This window comes from Miniopterus natalensis, chromosome 7 (genome assembly GCF_054644295.1).
Source record: "Miniopterus natalensis isolate mMinNat1 chromosome 7, mMinNat1.hap1, whole genome shotgun sequence".
NCBI lineage: Eukaryota > Metazoa > Chordata > Mammalia > Chiroptera > Miniopteridae > Miniopterus > Miniopterus natalensis.
In genome coordinates this window covers 62,797,486-62,821,927 of record NC_142087.1, presented here as the reverse complement: position 1 = coordinate 62,821,927, position 24,442 = coordinate 62,797,486, and the positions used below count along the sequence as shown (strand labels likewise).

The window sequence follows — 24,442 nt, the reverse complement described above, 5'->3', positions numbered from 1 at the left end:
ATGAAATATTAGTGATAACCCTGCTTATCTTACCTAGTGTTAAAGTTAATACGAAGTGATTATTTGAAATATATTAGTGTAAGGTTGTGGGGGTGGCACTGTGAATTCCAGGGAGTAAGTGCACCCTGTGCCCTCTCCCCCTTTCCCTGCAGTCGGCTTTGGATCTGAGGCTCACTCTGAAACAGTGGCTTTAACTTGGATGGCACCTTCATCACTTGGGAAGCTTAAAATAAGGCCAAACAAAAACAAACAAAACCCATGATGCTTGGGCCCTACTCCCAAAGATTTAATCTTAATTATTCAAGTGTGGGATGTAGGTGGTGTGTGTTTGTTTTTTAGATCTGCGGATAATTCTAAAATGCCAGGCTGCACTGAGAATCACTTCTCACAGGGTTTTGGAGTTGAAGGCTACAACCAGGAATCGACTTGGAGGCAAAGCTTGGCTACCCGTGTTCTATCACTTGTAGGACATCCAAAGGACCCCAGCAGTGTGGAACACCTTAGGCTTGTTATTTTCCCATTCCCATCCCTTAATACTATGCAAGATCCCTTCAGGATGCCGCCTTCTAGACTAAACAGTATACAGTATCTTCATCATCATCACTATTACTAACATTACAGTAAATACTCTGATACCGTGGGATCTCATTTCATTCTTGGAATGCCTCGCGAGCATTTAACTCTTACCCCATTGTACAACCGAGGAAACCGAGGCTCAGACCCATTCATCAGCCTACCCGAGCTCTTAGTGGCGGGTGGAATTCTTACCCAGGCTGTCTGGCTCCGGAGCCCACACACTCAACCACAGCACTGTACTGCATGATAGTATAAATGGGTAAATGCTCTACTCTTCTCGATACTGAAGTTACATTTTAGCAGGAGCTTTCTGGAGAGAGTGCTTTAGCTCAGGAGAAAGAATCCACAGCTGGGATTTCACATTCTACCACAGGCTGGTGGGGAGAAGCCTCTAGGCACGTGAGCGTCTGTGGTGCCCTGGAAATCACAGTTACCACACCAAACTGCATGGACTGGTGGTTCTCAAATTTGCTCACACGTTGAGTGCATCTGGGAAGCTTGAAAAAACACCGCCAGTTCCCTCCCTCAGAGACTGATGTAATGGGCCTGAGAGATTGGCTGGCTTGGGAAGCTGGCACAGCTCCCTGGGGACTATGATATGCCACCAGAGTTGAACACTGTTGCTGTAGGTGGCCACTCCCTCCAGCTGTGGGTCTGAGAACTGCCTCTGTGCTGGCCCTGCAGGGGTGGAAGAAGTGAACTGGGAACAGAATACCTCTCTGTTCCAAGGCACTTGTTACTTTGTTTACTTTGATATGATGAAATGAAGCAGCGTTCAAACAAGGTAGGGACAAAAGGCTGGCACTATAATTGAGTTATGTGAGTGAGCTTGTCTTTCCTACAGTCTGCTGCCTCCAGGAAAGATGCTAGAGGTTGGATTTGTTGGAAGGAATTCCTTGACGATGAGAAAATTAAGAGGCAACAAAGAACCTTGGTTCTAGAGTGTGTCTTTTTGGCTTATAGAGATGATAGCTTTCTGTTAAAAAGTATGTATTTTGTCCTACTGCTTTCCCAGAGACCAGCAGGGAGAACCCATGCCCAGAGACAGTGTACAGGATGCATGTGCTTCATCTGCAGCCAGAACACTTTATTTTTAAAAAATGAGGTGAAGCCCTACCCAGTTTGGCTCAGTGGTTAGAGCATTGGCCCTCAGACTGAAGGGTCTCAGGTTCAATACTGGTCAAGGGCACGTATCTCGGTTACAGGCTCAATCCCCGGCCCAGGTTGGGGTGCATGTGGAAAGCATCCAACCAGTGTGTCTCTCTCACACTGATGTTTCTCTCTCTTTTTCCCTCTCTCTCTGTCTCTTCCCCTTCCACTCTCTCTGAAAAAGCAGTGGAAAAAATATCCTTGGGTGAAGATTTAAAAAGAAAGGAGATGAATTTCCCATAACATAAAATTAACTATTTACCGTGAACAATTCATTGGCTTTTAAAACTGTGTTGTGTATCTGCTACCTCTCTCTAGTTAAAAACATTTTCATTACCCTGAAGGAACCCCTTCCCCTCCAAATTCTTCCATCTCCACTGCTCAGATCATGTCCGTTTTGCTCCCTCAGGTCTTTCCTGGCTACTGTGGTGCTGACTGTCCCTTCTCTTAACCTGTTCTCTTTGCACTGATCATGTCCCGCCTTGTACTGGATTACAGAGGCAGTGAATCTTCCTCGGGGGGTGCGGGTAAGGTGGTGGGTCTGTGGAGGAAAGGAGTGTGTGTGGGGGGGGTTTGCAAAGGCAGTGCGTAAAGCAAAATTTGATTATGGTTAAAATTGCCCTTGGAAGTCCTGTAAATCGCTCATCAAGTGTGGCATGCGTGACGTTGGGTAAACAGCTCTGCTCAGTAATTCACAGGCACATTAAGCTGCGAATCCATGATCAGGATGAAGGTGGGGAGGCAGGAAGCGGAGGGAACCTGCCTGCAGATGCCACCCATTGGCACTCTCACGACACAGGGTTTGCTTTATTCTGGAGTAACAGCGAGCCGCTATCATCTCAACACAGAGCCATGCGTGTCTTTATGGTGACGGCAGCTGGCACAGAGGGGGCACATGTTAGATGCTTGCATGTTGACTGCGTTTGAGCCTAAAGCTCGATCAGATCTGTGATACACACTGTCCTTTAAAAAGTTACAGGAGAATTTGGCCATCTACTCCCTCCTCTCGTCTTGCCCTCCCCCAGCTGAATAGCTATTACTCTCTCTAGGAAACCGTCACATCACCCCTTAGAGTATATTTTTATGTGAACTATCTGCCCGACTGGATTACATGTTCCTTAAGGTCAGGGGATAGATCTCCGTGTTTGTACTCGATTACCCAGTGCTTATCACAATATGTTTAATGTATAAAACAGTTGTCCCACAAATGAACATTCTCTCTTTACCGAGTCCCTTGTCAGCGAACATTTCTTGAGCATCTGCTACATGCCAGGGATACAAAGATGCCCAATGGTACACCTGAAAGGTCTTGAAGTTGTGAGATGAAGCTGACATGAAAGCAATGACTGTAAAACCATAAAGTTAATTACATTTGAATTGATTGAAGCAGCTTAGGTTGGGAAGGGCTCACCTTAGGGCACAGGGAAGGAGGAGATCAGTGAGGAGGTAGAGATGGAACTTGGACTCTGCCCACATGGACAGGTGAGGGATGGGCATTCTGGGCTGAGGAAGAAACATGTACAGAGGGAGCGGGAGCAGACCTTCTCTGTAGAAGTCCATTAGTAAATCCTTTAGGCTTTGGGGCCACAGTGTCTATGTCACAGCTGCACAGCTCTGTCACTGAAGTGTGGAGGCAGCCATAGCACATGAATGGGATGTGTGGCTGTGTTCTAATAAAAGTATTTATGGACACCAAGATTTGACTTTTCATATAATTTTCCTGTGTTAGGTGAATATCATTTTTTTGAAATTTTTTTAGCCATTTGAAAATTTAAAGACTGTTCTTAAACTCCTGGGGGCTGTACAGAAGCTGGTGGTGCACCAGATATGGCCCAGGGCTGTGGTTTGCTGACCTGCGTGCTAAGGCTGGTAAGAGATCCTGTTGCAGGAGCTGGACAGCAGGTCCTTAGGTGCACACCTTCTGACTTAGTGGCTGTGAGTGGAGACTGAGGTGCTGCATTTCCAACAAACCTCTAGGCTGGGGTAAGGCTGAGGTCCTTCCTTGATGTAGCAAAGAACTGAAGTATCATTGGGGTCCCCTTATACCCCGATGCTGTGATGAGTTCTGTGGGTCTGGGAAATACAGGATGATTTTCTGCCTACCAGGTGTTTTCAGTGTATTTAGAGAGAGGAGGTTTATGTATCTAGGAAGATAAACGGGCCTTCCCAGGGTAAAAGTTGAACAGAGGCAGTGAGATTCCCCAGTGCTGGGCACATGGGGTGCAGGGTTAAGGCCAGAGGAGTCCCTGGGTGAGCAGGGACTGGGCTCCTCAGATTCCAGGATGTCTCACAGCTTGACCACACATCACCTCCACTCAGTTTTTGTTGGGACTCCCCCATTCTTTTCTCAGTTGTCACTCAGGTTTGCTCAGGATACACCTCAGAACATTCTTAATGGCTTACTCTAAAGCTCTCAGAGACTGTAAGGCTCTGTAGTATCTTCCTGTAAAAATACAATAATGTCTTGCAGTAAGGCAGGTGGAGAAAAGATTGTGTGAGCGTGATCCTTTATAATGCCAAAAACAGACAACTTTGGCTTTGTATCCTGCGCAGTGGTGGCAGGGAGGCAAAGTGGCGGTTGTTTGCTTTCCTGTTGATCAGTGTTCTGACTTTTGCCTCTTGACTTTCACAGTTTAATACGGAGTCAGAGGCAAGTGTAGCAGGGGCCACAGGCTTGCTTTTAAAAAAAGGCCAGTGACCACCTGGAGGAAAACACTAAAAAAGCAGGACCAAAATAAAGCCTGCAGGTTGCTTGTGTCCAAGCAACAGACGGGCCACAGGGTCTATGCCTGGAGCTGGATCCTCGCCCTGTGAGGGAGGATCATGCTGACCCCAGTATGTATTCTCGCTGGCCTTTTGGTCAAAAGAGCCATTAGTTTCAGATTTGTTAAGAATATTCTGTGTCCATGAAACCATATGTGTGTGTTTGCATGTGCATATGCACATGGAAGTCTTTTCAACCAAACAGACCCTGTGGAAATCACATAGCTGTGAAACAAATTCAGAAGTACTACCATTAAGAGCAACAGACCTGTGGTTCTCCCTGGCTGCCCGTTACACTCACCTGGGAGCTTCTATGCCACCTCAGGCCCTGACTGAACCCGTCTGAGGCGGCACCCAGACTTGGATTTTCAAAGCCCCAGGGGATTCTGAAGTGCCTTTGGGGCTGAGGATCCCCAAGTTACATTGAGGTGCATTGCCATGTACCCAGGGCAGATTAATAACCTGGGGGAGGCTGGATGAGATTTTGGGGTATGTTTGTGACTTAAAGGATGCACAAATAAATTGAGGTTGCTGACATTTTAAGTGCATAAATACACACTCAATTTACTGACTGCTTTCTTTCACTTCTGCAGGAAAATGGCTTTGTCTCTGAATGCAGAATATCAGAGCAGAGATTCCCAAGCTTTGAAGATTTGCTATGCCATCTTGTTGGGTTTTGCACGGGTCATTTTGTTGTTTGCAACACACTGACCGCCCCCTCCCCATCCCTATTTTGTGCCACCCTTGGAGACGATGGCATAAAACTCTGGGGAAAACCAAATGCAGGCTTGGCAATCTCCCTGGTAGAATTCTAATTTCATTGATCTGGGATATTCTCTTAGGAACTAGAGGGTACCCTCTGTCACCTGTGAGTTATTTATCTGTTATCATGGTATTGGATCACCTTGTATGTTGAAATGAGAAGGGAGGAAAATGTGTCCAGATGGTTTCAGTTCTCCTGAGGGCTCCCGTACCCAGCGACACATGCTTAGAAGCCTGAAACCTTCATTTTGTATCTAAGTTTCTCCTGTTTTAATCTTTCAGTACACAAGGGTCTGGATTCCCGACCCTGATGAAGTGTGGCGCTCGGCTGAATTAACCAAGGACTACAAGGAGGGGGACCAGAGCCTCCAGCTCAGACTGGAAGATGAAACTGTAAGTGTGGGTCTTGGGGATGGGCTTGCCAGGGTCTGCTGAACAGGACTGGGTGGTACCTGGTGGGCTTGAGTTTCTCTTGTGGATTGGAGCTTCTGAACCCCTGGCACCTTTTTCATCGCTGTTGATGATAATGTACATGACAGGGCTAAACCATGATGCTGCTCCATGGATGTCATGTAACATAAGTGCCCATTGGTGTTAGCAGCTGGGAGATCACTGGTGGCTGAGGCCAGATCTTCTCAGTGGAGTGGAGGGAACGGAGGGGGTGGTTCTTCCTTTGGAAGGCATCCATGGGAAGTAACTGAGTAGCTGCTAGAAGAGACAGTGCACGGTGCCGTAGTGGGAGCACCAGCCCTGGATTTGGGATCCTGGCTCAGCCATCATTTGTGCCCTTGTGCAAATTAGCAGTCTTTCTGTGCCTGTTACTTCATCTGTGATAGTTTGCCTAGGGCACTTTTGAGAATAAAATGAGTTACTGTGTGACTCAGAGTAGAGCCTGGCACACTGGCACTTGATATGTGTTAGCTGCTGCAGTGAGATTTCTTTTTCATCAGTTGACTTTCAGGTGGTTTCGCTGCAAAGGAAGACAAGGCAGTAACTGAAATCCTGTTCTTCCTACGTCTGAGTCAGTTTCTCTTTTCATGAGCCTTCGTGACCAGCCTTCTCTGTGATTTGTGCATTTCACAAATATTCAAATGCTTGTTCTGTGCTGGGTTCTGGGGTGTATGGGTGAATGGTTGTGGCCCTGCCATTTGGGGGAGCAGCTTAGTGCTGGAGGCATCAGTGAGCACGAACACAGAAGTGTGGCAAAGTGGCAGTAGTCACAGAAGCCAGTGGATGAGGTGTGGGAGGGAACCTAAAGGAGAAAACCCGCTGAGGTGAGGAGGTGGAAAGGAACCAGCCATTGAAGATTCAGGGTACGGTACAAGTAGAGGAGAGAGTGCCGAGGCAGGTGTGTGTGCCAAAGTCCTGAGGCCTCTGTATGTCCCTTTGGTATGTTGAAGAAGGAAAGGCCAGTGCATCTAGGTGGGGAACCATTGGAGAAGGGGACAGATGGTGGGTAGGATGCAGGTTGAGGTCATTCATGCAAGGTTTACAGTGGGCGAGCCTGGGAGGAAACAGGTTTTGACTGAAGTGGCAGAAAGAATCAAGAATCGGCTTTGGGATGAGTTGAGTTTGAGGGGCTACAGAGCAGGCATTGCTTGGAGGGAAGGCTGGAGTGACCACTGCCTCTCTCTGAACTGCAGTAGCACTAAGTTTGTGCCCATCTTTAGCCTTTGGTCATTTACCCTCCTACTGTTTTTTCTTCTTTCAAGCATTTTGGTTTTGTCTTTCTAGATAGTTAATGACCCACTTGAGAAATGGACCATGTCTTACGCTTTGCTGACATTGTATCTACCGTAGTTGGTGATTAACTCACTGATTAGTGGGGAGAGTGACCATCCTTCCCCTACTCACTTTGGTTTTGCATCAACTTGAGAACATCCCTTGGTAAAACTAGAACAGGGAATTTGTTAGGAGATGTTTACTCCAAGGTGTGCCCCCTCCCCTTCCCCTCCCTGGCAGACTGACTTTGCTAGCCTCCTCTTGGTTTGGAAGTGAGAAACAAAATTCCCAACAGATGGCATCATGTTTACCATGTTGAATAACTTCCCACCCCACGCCCGAAACAGAATGAAATTAGTTCACCCACTCGAATGATTCTTCTCCAACAGATTTCACAGTTGATTTTTTAAATGAGTGGGTATTTTTAAAGAGTTGTACGGAGGTAGCGAGGAATAATCTGTGTTGCCAAAACAGAGCAGATGCGTGCCTCCCCAGCTGAAAATGAATTCTGCCCTGCGTGACTAATCCTGGCAGCCCAGGAGCCCTTCTCCCTCCCTCCCCTGCTACATGGACGGTCAGCGTGTAATCAGAAGGGATGCCTGGGGCTGGAGATGAGCAGTGCTAGAGAAATAATGTTCTCTGAACATCTGACTCTGTCCAGGTTGCTCATGGGCTGCGGTTAGTCCATTGCTGTCTCTGAGCTGTCATTAGGAGTGACTCAGTTGATCTGTGGACCAAAGGCAGGAGCACAAAAATTAGGTGGGGACTGAATGCTTGAAGAGAGGCTCCCCTGCTGCTGAAATCATCCTTGATACACTTGGATGGAAAATCTGCCCTGCTGTCCCTCTCCCCCACTCCCTTGCTCCTCCCTCTGAAGTCCAATCATGTGGGTTTAACTGCAGCAGCAAAGGAAGAAAATAAATTCGTTCTCTTCTAGAACAATATTTCGAACCCCTGGCTTCCACCTAACTGCTAACCTGTGCTCCTTGTTCAAGGTGGTCAGCTCTTCAGTGTTCCTCTAAGAAGTTTCTTTTCCCCTGTTGCTTGCTTATTTATTTTTATTGTGGTAAAACATACAAAACATAAAATTTACCATGTGAACCTTTTAAAAGGAAATGTTTTTAAAGATTTCAGAGAGAGGAGGGGAGAGGGAGAGAGAGAGATAGAAACATCAGTGATGAAAGTCATTGATTGGCTGCCCCGACTGGGGATTGAGCCCGAAACCCAGGCATGTGCCTGACCGGGAATCAAACCCCAACCTCCTGGTTCATGGGCTGACGCTCAACCACTGAGCTACACCAGCGAGGCACCATGTGACCCATTTTTAAGTGCACAGTTCAGTGGCATAAAGTACAGTAGCGCCCCCTTATCCGTGGTTTCATATTCAGAGTTTGTTACTTGTGGTCAAATGTGATCCAAAAATATTAAATAGAAAATTCCAGAAATAAACAATTCATAAGTTTTAAATTGCATGCTATTCTGATTAGTGTGATGGAATCTCGCACCATCCCATTCCACCTCACTGGGATGTGAATCATCCCTTTGTCCAGTGTATCCACACTGTATACTCTACCTGCCCATTAATCACTGAGTAGCTGTCTCAGTTATCTGATCAGTTATCATAGAGAGAGAGAGAGACTACATTCACATAACTTATACTACAATATATTGTTATAATTGTTCTATTTTACTATTAGTAATTTTTAATTTCTTACTGTGCCTAGTTTATAGGCTAAACTTTATGATATGTGTGTACAGGAAAGAGCATAGTATATATAGCGTTCAGTACTATTTTAGGTTTCAGGCATCCACTGGTGGCCTTGGAACGTATCCCCTGAGGATAAGTGGGAACTATTGTACTTCCATGTTGTGCAACCATCACCACCATCTATCTCCAGAACTCTTTGCATTTTTCAAAACTGAAACTCTATCCAGTGAATACTAACTGTCCCTACCCATTCCTCCTTTCCCTGGTAATCTCTACTGTACTTTCTGTCTCTGAGTTTGATTATTCTAGGTATCTCATTGAAATGGAATCATACAATATTTGTCCTTTTGTTTCTGGCTTGTTTCACTTAGCGCAATGTAACATGTTTTATCTCTAAGCCAATGAGAAGATGGGAAGCTTCTCAGGGGAGAAAGATAGTGTCTTCTCTTTTTCTCCCTACAGCTGTGATGGATGCAAGGAATCTAGGGGTGCCCACCCTGAGCACAGTCCTCTGTTCTCAATCTGGGTCAAGCCTCTGGGTGAATGCACGCTGTGGTGATAAATGTAGCTTCCTCATTCTTTGGGAGTGGGACTCTGTCTGGCAGGCCTTCTCTCTCCTGCCCCCACCCTCTTACAAACTGCTCGACTCCTGCCCTCTAGTGTCAGGGAAAACTCCCCCTTTCCATGGTTTTGCATTTCATTCAGTTCTGTATCCAGTGTCCAGCAGCCACCTTGATGATGAGTACTCCCTGTAAACAAGAGGCCCTGACTTAGTGAAAGACCGGAGTACGTGAACTTTAAAAAGAGTGACACCCTCTATCTGTGTCTGGGCATATCCCAGCCCTCTAACGTTTACCATCTTCACCATTTTTAAGTGTCCAGGTCAGTGGCACAAAGCGCATTCACACTGTTGTGCGACCATCACCAGCTCCAGATGGATGTCTGTCTCCTTACTATCAATCCGTTTTCCCTGCTGCATTTCTGATCTTTTCCATCAATTAGGATATTTTTCCTGGCTGCTTCTGCTTACAGATTGGCAAAGCAGTGATGCCCCCGCCGCCCAGGACATTTGGCAATGTCATGATTGAGGAGGGAGGGTTGCTACTGGTATCTAGTGGGTAGAGGGCAAGGATGCTGGCAAGCACCCTATAATGCACAGGGCAGCTTCCATCTCCTCTCCTCCCCCAAGGAAAGAATTATCTAGTCCTAAATGAAAACAGTGCCAAGGTTGAGAAACTCTGATTTAAGCCATAGAGGAAATGGTCTGGGCTGTTTATTGCTGATAAACACCAATTTAAAAGCTAAGCCAGGATTCCTTGATGCTAACAGAATGTGGAAGCTGTGTTCCCTGCAATAAATTAAAATTAAAAGATTAACTTTGACTCCATATTTTGTGCTGCTGTAATGTTTATAATTCGAATTTTTAAATTGTGTTTTCATGGCTTTTTTCTTCCTTTAATTACTTGTATCACCATTCATTCATTACTCATTCATTTAAACAATTATTATTCAGCAATTATTATATGCCAGGGTCTGGTTATACAGCAGTGAAAATGGCACATCTGAACCTTTGTGGAGCTTTCTGTGTAACTTACAGCGAATGTACATTGTATACAAATACAGGGTTTAGAAAATGAAGGCCAAGAACCTTTAGACGTCTACGAAGAAACACAGTGAGACACCTGACTCTTCCTCCTGCCCTTCTCTCTTTACTCCCCAACCTCACACTTGTTTTGAAACCCTCGTGGGAGCTCCCTTTGAGTTACTCTCTGACTTCCCAAAGCAGGAGCACTTATCGTGACAGAGATGGTATCTAAATACTCCATGGTCCTTAGCCCCCTTGCAGTTAGGTGGGACCCCATGGTGACTTTTGCCCAGAGAGCTCTCGATAGGACTGATGGATACCACTTCAGGCAGAACCCTAGAAGACTGATGGGAGTTCATCTTCGTCTGCCTGGTGAATGTGGAGGCAACGCGTTGGTGTCAGTGATGTGGGGAGCAGAACTTCATACCACTTTGTTTTCTCTGCGGGACAGCTTTTCTAATTTCACAAAAGAGAACACCCTTCCATCCACTGACCTAAGTTAAATGCTTCAGGCCAGTAAAGTTGGAAGGGCCCTTAGAGGTTGTTGGGACCAGTCCTCTCATCCTACCATTTAGGGAAACCTCAGTCTGAGGAAGTGAAGGGATGGGCTTAAGGCCTCATAGCAATTGAGTTCAGTGGTTCTCACCTTTGGCTGCACATTGGAAATCCTTGGTGAGCTTTGCAGAAAAATCACAAAGCCCAGGTAGCAGCCAGACTACTTAAATCAGAACTTGAGGATGGGACACAGAATACCTGTTTATAAAGCTCCCTGTGGGATTCCAACGTACAGAAAAAGTTGAGAACTATTGCCTTGGTTGATGGCCAGGACTTGAGTATAGAGTTTAACTCCCATTTGGGTGCGGGTTCCACACAAGTATAATATTTGTAGCTCCTTGGGGTCCTCTTGCCAGTTGGTAACCATTATTTTTACTAGCTTATCTTTTCTCTAGATCTTCTGGATCTGTGGGTAGAAAGAGTAGGAGAAAGAAATTGGCTTTCTTTATCTACCACATATGCTATTACTAGCTTTAAGCCTTTGTGTGTGGAGTTGTCATTCAAAGACGTTTCTATGTTTTCTTGCTGTAGTTCCATGTAACATGGACACAAATTGAGGTAAGGGAGAGGTTATGAATTAATTAGACATCCTTTCCACTGATATTTTTAGAGGACCTACTACGTACCCTAGAATCACAGACCACAGTTTAGAGCAATCTAGACCAGTGCTGCCCAGCAGAACACTGCAGCACAGTGGAATGTCCTCTGTCTGTATTGGTCTGTGTGGTAGTCACTAGCCGCCTCAGCTGCTGGGCCCTTGAAATGTGGTTCGTGTGGCTGAGAAACTGAAGCTGTAATTGTATTTAACTTGAATGAATTTAATTTAAATAGCCACGTGTGCTACCCTTTTGGAGAGTGCAAGTATAGACCAGTGCTCTACCCTCTTCCCTCTATGGTCTGTAGCGTCGTCTAGTCCTGTGTGCTGGATGGGGACCAGTTGCAGACCCCCATCTGTTCCTGCTCTCAAGGGGGAGGCTGAGGCTGTTTCAAGTGGGTGACTGAGCATTAATTTGGTGATGTGTTAACCTTCCATCTTTTTTTTTTCTTCCACCTCCAAAGGCCCAGTTATTATGTAGTGAAGTCTTTTGTGCCAGAAAGCTCATGGTCCCTGATCACATCGTAAACACTTAGATTTCTAATAAAACCATGTTAGCGGTCAATGATAGACACTTGTGGCAGCGTTAGGATCAAATTCCTGTTAAAGAAAAAAATCTGCCAAGTTTCTCGTTCCTGCCTTCCCTCTCAGTGTATGCACACCAGGAAGTCTGTGGCTTTCAATGCTGAGCTTGCAGCTCTGCCTCTTTTCTGCTGCTCTGGGCATTTTTACTTCTTATCAATTTTTCTGTAACCAATACCACTAGCTTATTCGTGGACCATGTTTTTGCAAAATTGCATGTGCATTTCCCTCTGCATGCTTGCTGGACAGTATTTTAAGGGGAGATTCATCTGACAAAAGATGGAATGCCAGCATTTCTGCTTCAGGGTTTAAAGACACTGGGCTCAGGTTCCTGCTTTCTAATCTGAAAACTGGAGTTGGCTGCGTGACCTCTGCAGTTCTGCTATTGGCTGTTCCTTGTGCTTCTTCCCCAGGGGGTGGAGACCCAGTTGGAGCTGCTGAGCAGACATGCTTCTAAGGGGAAAGGACTTCTCCACTGGGAAGTCTTCAGAATGGCTACAGCAGGGAGGTCTGGGTAGAGTTCCAGTGATCCCACTAACGGAGCAGGAGGTGAAGGGGGCCATCCACTCTAGAATTTAATGAGATAAAAATCACTTAACACTCCATTTCCCTTAGTCTCCCACCTTTTGGAAATTTTGTCTGCATCACATTCATGATAGTTGTTTACTGATCTCCTGTATGGAGTAAGTTTGATACAAATAAAAGAGCTTTTCACAGAAAGAAACTACAACGATGAAAACTTCACTAATATAGATAACCATTGGTATTTTGTAGGGCTGTTACTCCAGAGTTTAGCATGCAGTTTTAAATAAATGCAGTCATATTATGTATTTCATTCTCTGACATGCCTTTTCTTAGATTTAGCACAATGCTGTGTGTAGCTGCCTGACCAAAAATACAGATCCAAGTCATGTTTTACTTTTCATATTCATAGCTTAGTGAGTCGATATCTTCACTAGTTTGTAAGACTGTCTCCTGAGGCTAAGAAAGAGTATATTCAAGACAATTTCTGACCAGGTGTTGCCAGCTGCCTTCCAGAAAGGGTAAATCATTCTGAACCCACAAGCAGTGAACTCGTTTGCCCATACCCTTCCTAGTTGGGGTCTTGTCAGTTTTTATACCTTAGTTTATCCGATGGATAATATTAGTGCTAATGACCTTTTATTTGCATCATTTTAATTAATGGTCAAGTTGAGTGGTTTTTCATATGTTGTTCATTTGCAGTTCTTATTTTGAGACTTGTATTCTATGCACAGTTTTCTGTTAGGGTGTTAGTTTTCTCTGATTTCTTAAAACTTTTTGGATATTAAGATTATTAATTCAATCATAATGCAGAATTACTGTCCCCTTCTTCCATTTTACTCTGTGTATGGTGTGTTTTGTGATGGTTTTAAAGTTATATATTGTCAAATTAATGAATACTTTCCTACATTGTTCTAGCTTTTGCATGGATCTTTAAAAGTAGTAGTCCCTTCTAAAACTCTTACAGACATTTGCCCATTTTTTCTTACTGGTTTTGTTTTTCTTTTTGGTTTCTTTATTTTCACATTTGTTCTGTCTAAAACTTATTTTGGTATGAGGGAGTGAGAAAAGAACACTGGCCCAGTATTTTTCCTCGGTGGCTGCTAGTTTACTACTCTTACTTGAAAAATTCCTTTTAATCATTTATTTGCAATTTTGATGTTGTCATGAACAAATTTTCCATGTGTGCTTGCATTTTTTTCTGGATCTGCTATTACATTTCACTTATCTGCCTATTTTAGAACTCTTACCATAGTACTGTAATTGTGGGCTTTATTAATATACATTAGGATCGGGTGGTGCAAGTCCCTCTAAGAGTGGGATGGGAGGGGGCATTGATATTTATATTCTCTCAAAATTTGACTGTTAGCTCAGTAAATTGAGGCCATGTGCCTAGAATGTCATGAAAGGCTTGTTTAGAATAGTGATTCTTAAAATAATGACCTATCTGTATCAGAACTACTTGGGGATTTAAAAAAAAAAATTCAGGTTCCTAGGCCCCATACAGAACTCCTGAACATACGTTGTATTTGGGAAACTGTTTTTATAAGTGCTCAGTTGATTCTTAAGAACACTATAAGAAACTTAACACTCAGATAAAACATGGGAAGCAGTGGCCAAGTTCCTCCTGTTTTAAATGTTTAAAAATATCACCATCTTTTTATTAATTATACGTATGTGTTTGTACACATGTAATCAGAGTTATAAATATATCCTGTCAATAAACGTATGTAGTCCAAATGCTGTGCTAAGAGTAAAAGGATACACTTTGCACTTGAGATTTGAACTTAAGAATGTGTAGTCATACTCCCTGATCTCTCTCTCTCTCTCTCTCTCTCTCTCTCTCTCTCTCTCTCTCTCTCTCTCACACACACACACACACACACACACACACACACACACACACACCACCCCCCCCACCACCCCCCCTCAAGCTTATGTTATACTTTAGGTCACAGTAAAATTATTGCCCTAGAGTAGCTTGCAGTTAGGTACTGGGAAAATATATGAACATCTTGAGAGCACATAAGGAAGGTAGTTTGTCAGTTGCAGAGTAATCCAAATAAGAAGTGAATGTGTTGGTTAATGGGAGAGAGAGTAAAGAAACACCAGCATGAAAAGGGGAAAACCAGAGAAAGTTTCCTGGATGGGAGAAGGAGCAGTATTCCTATTGGAACTAGAATTAAAGTCTCAGGAAGTGTTTTTTTTATTGAGGAGCAGAACTTTTTATTAAATCTAGCTGTGCTTCCTGAATTCCTCATGCCTTTCAGTCTTTTACCTTGATATACACTGAGATTATGTTATCAGCAAATTTTCCACCTGGGCTGGTGTCTTATCCAACACAGGTATTTTGTTCAGTTTGCCTTTCTTTAAAACATGTTATTTATCTTTGTCACTTATGATCATGTTAGGATAGCTATCCAAGCCAGTAAGACAGGAACTGAATGCAGGCTAAATGCTTCATAACTGGGCCTTTTTGTGTTCTGTTACTTCCATTTAGATTCGAGAATACCCTATTGATGTCCAAAGCAACCAGCTGCCCTTCTTACGGAATCCAGATATCTTGGTGGGCGAAAATGACCTAACTGCTCTCAGCTATCTACACGAGCCTGCAGTTTTGCACAATTTAAAGGTCCGTTTCCTGGAGTCCAACCATATCTACACTTACTGTGGTAAGTGGGGGGCATCTCTTGGCTGCATGTGTCTGAAAGTGCTTACAATCTTTAGATTTTCCGTGTTAAACTCCAGTGGTTAAGAATCCTACTTTCACTGTCATTTACATAATAAGCCCCTCTCATCTGAGACCCTGGGAAGGTTTCCAGTCAGTGAATGTTGCTTAATTACACTGCCCTACATCTCTGTGGGGTGACTGGTGTCAGTCACAGCTCAACCAGGGAAGAAGTGGCCCACACTGTGTCACTTGACTGGCTTGGGCACAGTCCTGGAATCTTAGGAGACTGGTGTCCCAGCTCCGGCATCTGCTCTTACCACCGAGTACACTCCCGCATCTATACCTGGTTTATTTTTCAGTTTCTGCTTGTGAAAGGGCTGCCTTTTTCCTCTAACCCTCTCACTTGCACATGTACAAACATGGTGCTTTGATCAACATTTGTCAAGTTCATGAACAGAAGCCATGCATGACAAATGCTTTCAACTAAAAATCCTGGAATTCTCTCGTAATCGTCTTTCTTGAAAGTTCTCAATTTCCCACATTCTAAATTTTAGTTCCTCTCCTTAGAGTATAATTAAATGTTACGGTGAAAATAAGAACCCTATAGACTGTTGTTGGAGGGACAGATGTTTTAGGATTTGGTTGAGGAGTCAGGCTGAGAGCTTCTTTGTGGGGTTGTCCTGGTTGTGCTTCAGAGCCTGGTCTTGTCTGCGACCACAGGTGAGGCCACAGGGCATGAGGGACCTTTTCACTGTGATATTCCACTTCGGTCTGGAATTGATCAGTTGGCTACTAAGTTAGAGTGAGCTTTCCTGCCAGATTTCAGGAGTGGTGAATGGCATGTTGATCTTGGCACTTGAGAGGTAGTTTTGCAAAAGCTCCTTCACCCCAATTGCTAGTGGGAGTTTTATTTGAAAGAAACCATCAGTTGCCAGAACCTTCAATAAGTTTTTTTTTTTTAACAAGATTTTTTAAAATCTCCCTTTTTAGGAGAATGTGACAAATGACCATCAGCCTCACTTTTTATTTTTACTATTTATTATTTTTATCACTGATAGTATTACAGATGTCCCCCATTTTACCCTATTTTGCCCCCCTTCGCCCAGCCCCTGCTCCACCGCAGGCTTCACCACACTATTTTCTGTGTCCACGGGCTGTGCATATATGCATATAAATTCTTTGGTCATCTTTACTTTTTAAAAGCATCCCCTCTAAGAGAGGTCCTGGTATCCGTATGTATTTGTCCAAATGCTTCCACTGTTCAGAGTGGCTGATGCAGCACAGAATTCAACTCATTAAGAAGCACTTATTTCTGCCCTGGAGGGAGCTGAGACATTTTAGGAAAATGTGTGACCTCAAAGTATTCAAAATTCATATCAAATTTTGAATTGAATACTACCTGAATTAGGGTTTTATGCAATTCTAATAACCAGTAGAATATGTGGGGCTGTTTTTAAGAGAATTCACCAAGTCATTAGCTCTCTTAAGTGGGGTTTATCAGAGCTCTGGGCCTTATTTTTCAGTCCAGGTTGTCTTTTTAGGCAAACTTTCATCTGAAGTGGACTTATGGGTCCTTTTCTTCTCGTTGCCCTTTACTTGGAATAATCTGGTTGCTTTATTCTCTCTCTCTCCTCCTTTTAAATGGATTTTACCTTTAAAGCAATTTTAGGTGCACAGCAACATTAACTGGAAAGTGTAGAGATTTCCTGTACCCCCTCCCCACCCACATGCACGATCTCCCCGCTATCAACATTCCGCTCAGGAGTGAATTTGCTGTAATCAGTGAACCCACAGTGACACGTCATTGTCACCCAAAGCCCATGGTTTATATTTGGGTTCACTCTTGGTGTTGTACAGTCTGTGGGTTTGGACGAATGTGAAATGACATATAGCCACCGTTAGGGTAGCATGACAGTCGTTTCACTGCCTTAAAGTCCTCTGTGCTCTGCCTGTTCATACTTTTCTCTGTTACAACTCCCGCAACGGCTGATCTTTCATACCATCTCCGTAATTTTGCCTTTCACAGAATGTCATGTGGTTGGAATCACAATATGTAGCCTTTTCAGATTGCCTTCCTCCACTTGATAATATGCATTTAAGGTTCCTCCACGTCTTTTTGTATCTCAATAGCTCATTTCTTTTTAGTGCTGAATAATACTGTTATCTGGATGTGCTGCAGTTTATTTATCCACTCACCTATTGAAAGCCGTCTTAGTTGCGTCTAAGTTCTGGTAATCATGAACAAAGCTTCTATAAACATCCATGCGCAGGTTTTTGTGTGGATATACATTTTCAACTCCTTTGGATAAACCCCCAAGGAGCGTGAATGCTGGATCGTATGGCATGATTATGTGTAGTTTTGTAAGAAACTGTCAGAGTGGCTGTACCATTTTGCGTTCCCACTAGCAGTGAATGAGAGTTTCTGTTGCTCCACATCCTTGTCACCTTTTGATGTTGTCAGTGTTACTGGGTTTTGGCCATTCTAATGGGTGTGTAGTGGCATCACGTTGTTTTAATTCACATTTCCCTGTGATATATGATATGGAGCATCTTTTCAAATGCTTATTTGCCATCTATATATCTTCTTTGATGAGGTATCTGTTTAAGTTTTTTACCCTTTTTTAATTGGGTGGTTCATGTCCTTATTGTTGAGTTTTGAGTTTTTGGTATATTTTGGATAATTTAATTCTTTATCAGATGTGGTTTTTGCAAATATTTCTCCCTGTCTGTGGTTTGTCCTGACCATGTTTCTCTTCAAACAGTGGAAGGTAACACAGTGAAAGAGGTTTCCTATTTGGCAGTGACCTTTCCATTCTTGTCTTCTGTCCCCCACACAACTGGAAGAGTGTGTGTTTTTTGAAGCCCTGGCAGTGGTTCTCCTGACATTCAGAATGTGCTCTTATGTGAAAGGGAAAGGCATGGCCTGGCCGGGCGTGGCTCAGCAGTTGAGCATCAACCTGGGATCCAGGCAATCGGGGTTTGGTTCCCGGTCAGGGCACATGCCCGGGTTGTGGGCTGCAGCTGATCGATGGCTCTCTCATCATTGATGTTTCTCTCTCTCTCTCTCTCTCCCTATCCTTTCCTCTCTCTGAAATCAATGAAGATATATTTTTTAAAAAAAGAAAAGAAAGGGAAAGGCATGGATTCTATCTTGTCTTGAAGATAGAGCTTGTATTTTTTTCTCTCAAATACTAATTTACCTTACCCTTCCATAAACGATTCAAAAGGTTAGAGGATTTACCATTCTTCAATCAATATGTATTTCTTGAATCCATTATTGCAGTATATCCTTTTAGGGTCACAAGATGAAAAAAAAAGGTGAAATGAAATATAATACATAATATAATGTGATACAAGATCATCAAAACTAGCCAGCACTCAGTGCTTACTGTGTAAGGTGCTGTTCTAAGTGTCCTCTCTCTCTCTAGTAATTATTTTGTCTTCAGGATAACCCAGGTAAATGCAGTTCTTATCTCCATTTCACAGGCCCATTAACTGAGGCACTCTGGTTAAGTAATTTGCCTAAGTCACCCAGTATACAATTGGCTGAGCCAAGATTTAACCTTAAGGTGTATAAATCATGCTCCGTCTCCACCAGTTGTTTGTATTTTAGTTAATATAACCCATACACAAATGAACAATTAATAGTTCCTTTACTAGATTTTAATTCTGAGGTGGCTTTTTAAGCCTCATACCTGTTGGCAGAGTTAAGCATCTTCTTCTCTCTGATGCTACAATACTTCACACATTTATTTTATGAATTCAATTTGTGGAGCATTTGTGTGTGCGTCTGTGCACGTGCTTGTGTGTGCTTATTTCATGCTCTAGAATATTTGGAAGCCTGCCCTGTCATTCTCTTCTCTACCAGGGCCTAGCATGGTGCCTGGTAAATGCATAGATATGTCTTCATTTAGTTGAGTGATTCATTAAGACTCATTCTGTTACCCTCTCATTCTTTAGATTTGGTGGATATGAACAGGGGCCTTTATTAGCTAATACTGGGGGCCATTGTGCTATGAGAATCTGACTGCATTGTTTGTTTGCAGGTATTGTGCTCGTTGCCATTAATCCTTATGAACAGCTGCCAATCTATGGACAAGATGTCATCTATGCCTACAGCGGCCAAAACATGGGGGATATGGACCCCCACATCTTTGCTGTGGCAGAAGAAGCCTACAAGCAGATGGCCAGGTAAGAACCACATCAACCCAGAAGTCTTTCTGGGTTGTCGAGGAGTGGGGGTCAGACTTCGCTGCTTTAGCTCAATGGTGGTTCTAGACTTGAGGACATATTTAAAACAAAACCAGCCCAGGTTGCATTTTCTACATTTCATAATGTCTTCATTTTATTCTTGTGAACCTGAACCTAGGCTTGGAGAGCAGTGGCTCTTTAGACTTATTTCATTGTTTGAGCAATGCAATAAATGCCTAGCATTTCATCTCTTTGACTTCCTTTTGGCTCTCCTCTCCTACTGGTATAATGAATCCATTTTATAGCATCACCGTTCATTTTACAGATTTCACTGGAGTCTCCCTTTGAAGGAACTAGGACTGATAACTTCTTGAAATGCCAAGCATTTGGGGTGGAAATAGAAATTTCCAGTTAATAGTCATGCATAGTGATTTTGTTTTGTTTTTGCCTGGAAGTGGAGTTCTATTTAGCCATTTAAATAGGTCTCATTTTTGCTCTTTGAAGCATAAGTACAGGTTATTTCCTCAGAAGATGGGCTAGGCAATTGTATTAGCATTCTCTAGGGAAACAGAACCAGTATGAAGTGTGTGTGTATGGGGGGGGCGGTGGTGGAGGATTTTTATTTTTAGGAATTGGCTCAAGGCTTGCAGGTTGGAGACCCAGAATAGAGTTGATTTTGCGCCTTAAGACTGAAGACAGCCTACTGGCAGAATCCTCCCTTTTGAAGAGGTCGATTTTTTTCTCCTGTGACCTTCAACTGATTGGATGAGGCTCACCCACATTATGGAGGGAATCTGCTTTACTCAGCGTCTACTAATTTAAATGTTAATCTCATCTAAAAAATTATCTTCACAGCAGTATCTAGATTAGCGCTTGACCCAAAGTCTGGGTACCGTGTCCTAGCCAAGTTGACACACAAAATTCACCATCACAGTGTTAGTCTTTGAACTCTTCAGACATAATTTAGGGAAAAACAGTTTTAATGAAGTTTCAGCAGAAATGTATATTCCAGTTAACACTAAAATGCTGTATCCTTTCAGCCAGATCTTTCTTTCTACATCTGGAGAGCATCCGTGGAGCTAGCAGCATACATAGGGAAGTTCTTGGGTGGGGGTGAGGGGGACTGCTTAGGTTAATTTAGGGGGGGAGTGATTGGTTTCTGTACAGGAGAATTCCATTTAAGGTGATCTGTTTATTCAGTGGCTTTTTAAAATTTTTATTCCTCACCGAAGGCTATGTTTTTATTGATTTTAGATAGAGAGGAAACTGGGGGGGGGGGGAGGAGAAAGAGAGAAACATCAATGTGAGAGAGAAACATCAGTTGGTTTCCTCCTGTACACATCCTGACCAGGGATCAAACCTGAAACCAGAGTATGTGCCCTGACCAGGACTCAGACCCACGACTTTTCGACACTCTAACCAACTGAGCCACACAGGCCAAGGCTATTTAGTGGCTTTTTCAAGCATAATTTTCAACCCAGTGAAAGTTCCCATGAGGGGAGATTGTCTCATAGGCTTTCTTACTGATTTATAGTGTTTTATTGCTTGCTGTGGAGATCGGTATATAAAAAGTCAGTTTCATTATGGTTATACAGTGACTATATCCAAAATAAGCAGTGATTAGAGAATAAGCAATTTAATAAATGCAATGATCTATAACCATTTTATTTCTCCAAAATGTGGTAAGAGACTGTGCAGCTAAAATGGTTGCAACTTTTGACCTCGAATACCGTAAGAAGTTCCACATACTATATTAATGTGCCATCAGGGCCTGACCAGGAGTCCCTTAGCTTGGTGTAACCTGTTGATGCATACCTCCTAATAGAAAGGTTGGTTCAAGGTCAGATCCTGCGGAGAGAATGCGTTTTAGTGTATTGTAGCCCACAGCCCTGCTCATGTATTACTGTTGGAGGTCAAGTGTATGGCACAGTGGAGGGAGACCTGGGGTCTGGACAGGCTTCTGTGCCTTGGGGGAATCACTTAAGCTGAGTTGTTTTCATTTGCTTCTTGCAAAGAGAACTGTCTTTTCTTCTTTATGGGGTGGCTTTTTATAGTTCTGAAACAGAAGGTGAGTGTGGCTTGGTTCTGATGACTTCCTACTGTGCTAAAGGTTCCTGCAGCTCCCTAAGACTTGGTCTTTCATGGATGTCATTGATACTCGATTGGTTTTCATCCCATTCTCCTTGCTGTTCTTTATCAAAGACTCCTTGAGGTCCTATAGCTTTGAGAATCTCCTAACTTCAAGCTTTATTCACATTATAGGTCCTCTTGGCCAGATGGCCCCATTTTCCCTGCCACGCCTGACGCTGGGCCCACGGTTATCCTACACTTGGGTTATTTCTCTTGTTTATGTTCTTATTCACACCCACTGGAAGGAAGGGGCTGTGGGCATCCGGGTGCTGGTGATCCAGTCTTGCTTAGGGCAGTGCATTTGGTGATGACTAAGGGGTTTGAGTGTTAACGTTGAACCAGGATTTGCTCCTTATGGGTTTTCTTTAAGGTTTTAAAGTTTATACTCATTTTATCTGCTGAGTCCCAGGGTATAGCCAGATAATTTTGCTGAAATTCTTACTTACATTTTTGCTCACTAATGTGCCTTAGAAGTATAAGACCAGCCCATGTGGCCACAGGAGAGGGCTATTTTGGAATGTTCTGTTGTCAGCAGCTCAGGGTTTCTGTTATTGATCTGAGAGACACATTAGAAGAATCCTTGCTGTGTAAGAAAGAAGAGACCTACTGGTCAGATTTAGGGAAAGTTTTTGCTGTATTTCCAATATGGGTTTTCTCTGTGAATTTTGAATACTAGAACACATTCATTTAACAATACTTGCCAACTGTGTGTTGTGCTCTTCCTGACTCATCAGTAGTTACTGAAATAATTATGTGATTCAAGTAGCCGTAGCCCAGCACCGTGTGCCTTGACTCTGAGCCTCCGTAACAGCTGGGTGGAAAGGGGTGTGAGACTTCCAGTCTTTGGAGGCTATGACTCAGTTGGTCTTGGACTCAGCAGTTCTTTCTCTTGATTCACTGGGTACCAGATTTTCTTTCTTTCTTTCTTTCTTTCTTTCTTTCTTTCTTTCTTTCTTTCTTTCTTTCTTTCTTTCTTTCTTTCTTTCTTTCTTTCTTTCTTTCTTTCTTTCTTTCTTTCTTTCTTTCTCTCTTTCTCTCTTTCTCTCTCTCTCTCTCTCTCTCTCTCTCTCTCTCTCTCTCTTTCTCTCTCTTTCTCTCTTTCTCTCTCTCTCTCTCTCTCTCTCTCTCTCTCTCTCTCTCTCTTTCTCTCTTTCTCTCTTTCGTCTCTCTTCCTGTCCTTCTCCCTCCCTCCCTCTCTCCCTCCCTCCCTCCTTCCTTCTTTCTTTCAATATGTTTTTATTGATTTCAGAGAGAGGAAGGGAGAGGGAAAGGGAGATAGAAACATCAGTGATGAGAATCATTGATTAGCTGCCTCCTGCACGCCCCCTACTGGGGATCGAGCCTGCAACTCAGGCATGAGCCCTCACTGGGAATCTAACCGTGACCTCCAGCTTCATGGGTTGATGCTCAACCACTGAGGAACACCGGCTAGGCCAGATTTTCTTTCTTGATGGGGACTCTCCATCTCTTGATGCTGTATGTAGATCAGTAGGGGGGACTCTGTGGAAGCTCAGGGGGATAAATACAGACCTCCATCCCCATCCTGTGAGTTTACGCAGAGTCTTACTGCCCTGGAGGCAAGAAAGAGGAGATACAATAAGAGGATTTGTTCACTGTCCATTCCCTGTTGAACTTACCAAATCTAGAGAGTAAATCAAGAACCACAGCGAAGAAGAATGTTAAAATAGTATGAAACATCACATTCATGAATTCTGTGCAGTGCATAAGAACCTGTAGTTCCCTGTGAGAAAGGGGACTGACCTCCCCTGCTTGCTTCTTTCTGCTCCTTCCCAGTCTGAGACCCAAAATGCGCTCTCCCTCATTTTCACCTGCCCTAACGCCAGCCTCGGCTCCTATGTTAAATCCTATCATCCTATCAGTGGACACTTGTGAATTATCAGTTATTTATTAGGCACCGTACTGAATGAACACTGAGAAATGTAAGACCTCTCCCCACTTCCTAAGGAGCTCACAGTCTGGTTGGAGAGAGAAAACATAAGTAGGCCAAAAAGCCTATTAACTGCAGGAATTGTAAATAGAAGCCATGCACGGGGTCATTTGAATTGTTTGGAGACGTGACTGTCACAGATGGTCCAAGGAAATTGTAGGATTTAGGATGGATCTTGGTGAATTGGTAGGATACATAGCATGAGAAGAAGGCATCTAGGTGGGTGGAATAGAGTGATCATAACCTTAGCAATGGTATCAAAAGGCATGGTCACAAAACCACAACAACATCCTGTTTTATGTTCAGTAGGATGGCTGTAACTGAAAAGAGGTAAAAATGAGTGTTGGCAAAGATGCGGAGAAATTGGAATCCTCGTACACTGCTAGTGGAAATGGTGCAGCTGCTTTGTAAAATAGTCTGGCAGTTCTTCAAAAGGTCAAACACAGAGTTACCACATGACCCAGCAATTCCACTCTTAAATATATACCTAAGAGAAATGAAAACATACCTTCGTGTAAAAACTTACAAATGTTCTTAGCAGCATTATTCACAACAGCCAAAAGGTGAAAACAATCTAAATATCCATCAGTTGTTGATTGGATAAACAACATGTGGTATATTCATGCAGTGGAATAATATTTGGCGATAAAAAGGAACAAAGTGCTGATAGATGCTACCACATGCATGAACCTTGTAGACATTATGCTAAGTGAAAGAAGCCAGACACACAAGACCACATATAGTTGTGGGCAAAAGTAGGTTTACAGTTGTGAGTACACGAAACAGTTTATTCTTGTATTACCTAGTCATTATTGTATTATTTATTTGTATCGCAAAGCTATTATAAACAAAAGGGCATGGTCAGGCAGCAGCCCCCAGGAAAGTTTAACTACGTGGGGAGTGGGTGTGTAGGCGAGTTGTGGACTGTACAGTTAGAGACAGGGTGGGCCAGGCTGTGGGGGCCTGTGAAGGTTCGGGTGAAA

At 43.4% G+C, this 24,442-nt stretch overlaps 1 protein-coding gene across 1 annotated transcript in view; it reads left to right on the top strand.

Moving 5' to 3' along the window:
* MYO5B (myosin VB) overlaps positions 1-24,442 on the top strand; it is a 284,644-nt gene that overhangs the window by 113,019 nt on the left and 147,183 nt on the right. The window contains exons 2-4 of the mRNA XM_087819084.1: positions 5,533-5,643; positions 15,020-15,191; positions 19,237-19,381. Of these exons, the coding sequence (XP_087675210.1) occupies positions 5,533-5,643; positions 15,020-15,191; positions 19,237-19,381 (428 nt within the window). The remainder of the gene's footprint in view (positions 1-5,532; positions 5,644-15,019; positions 15,192-19,236; positions 19,382-24,442) is intronic.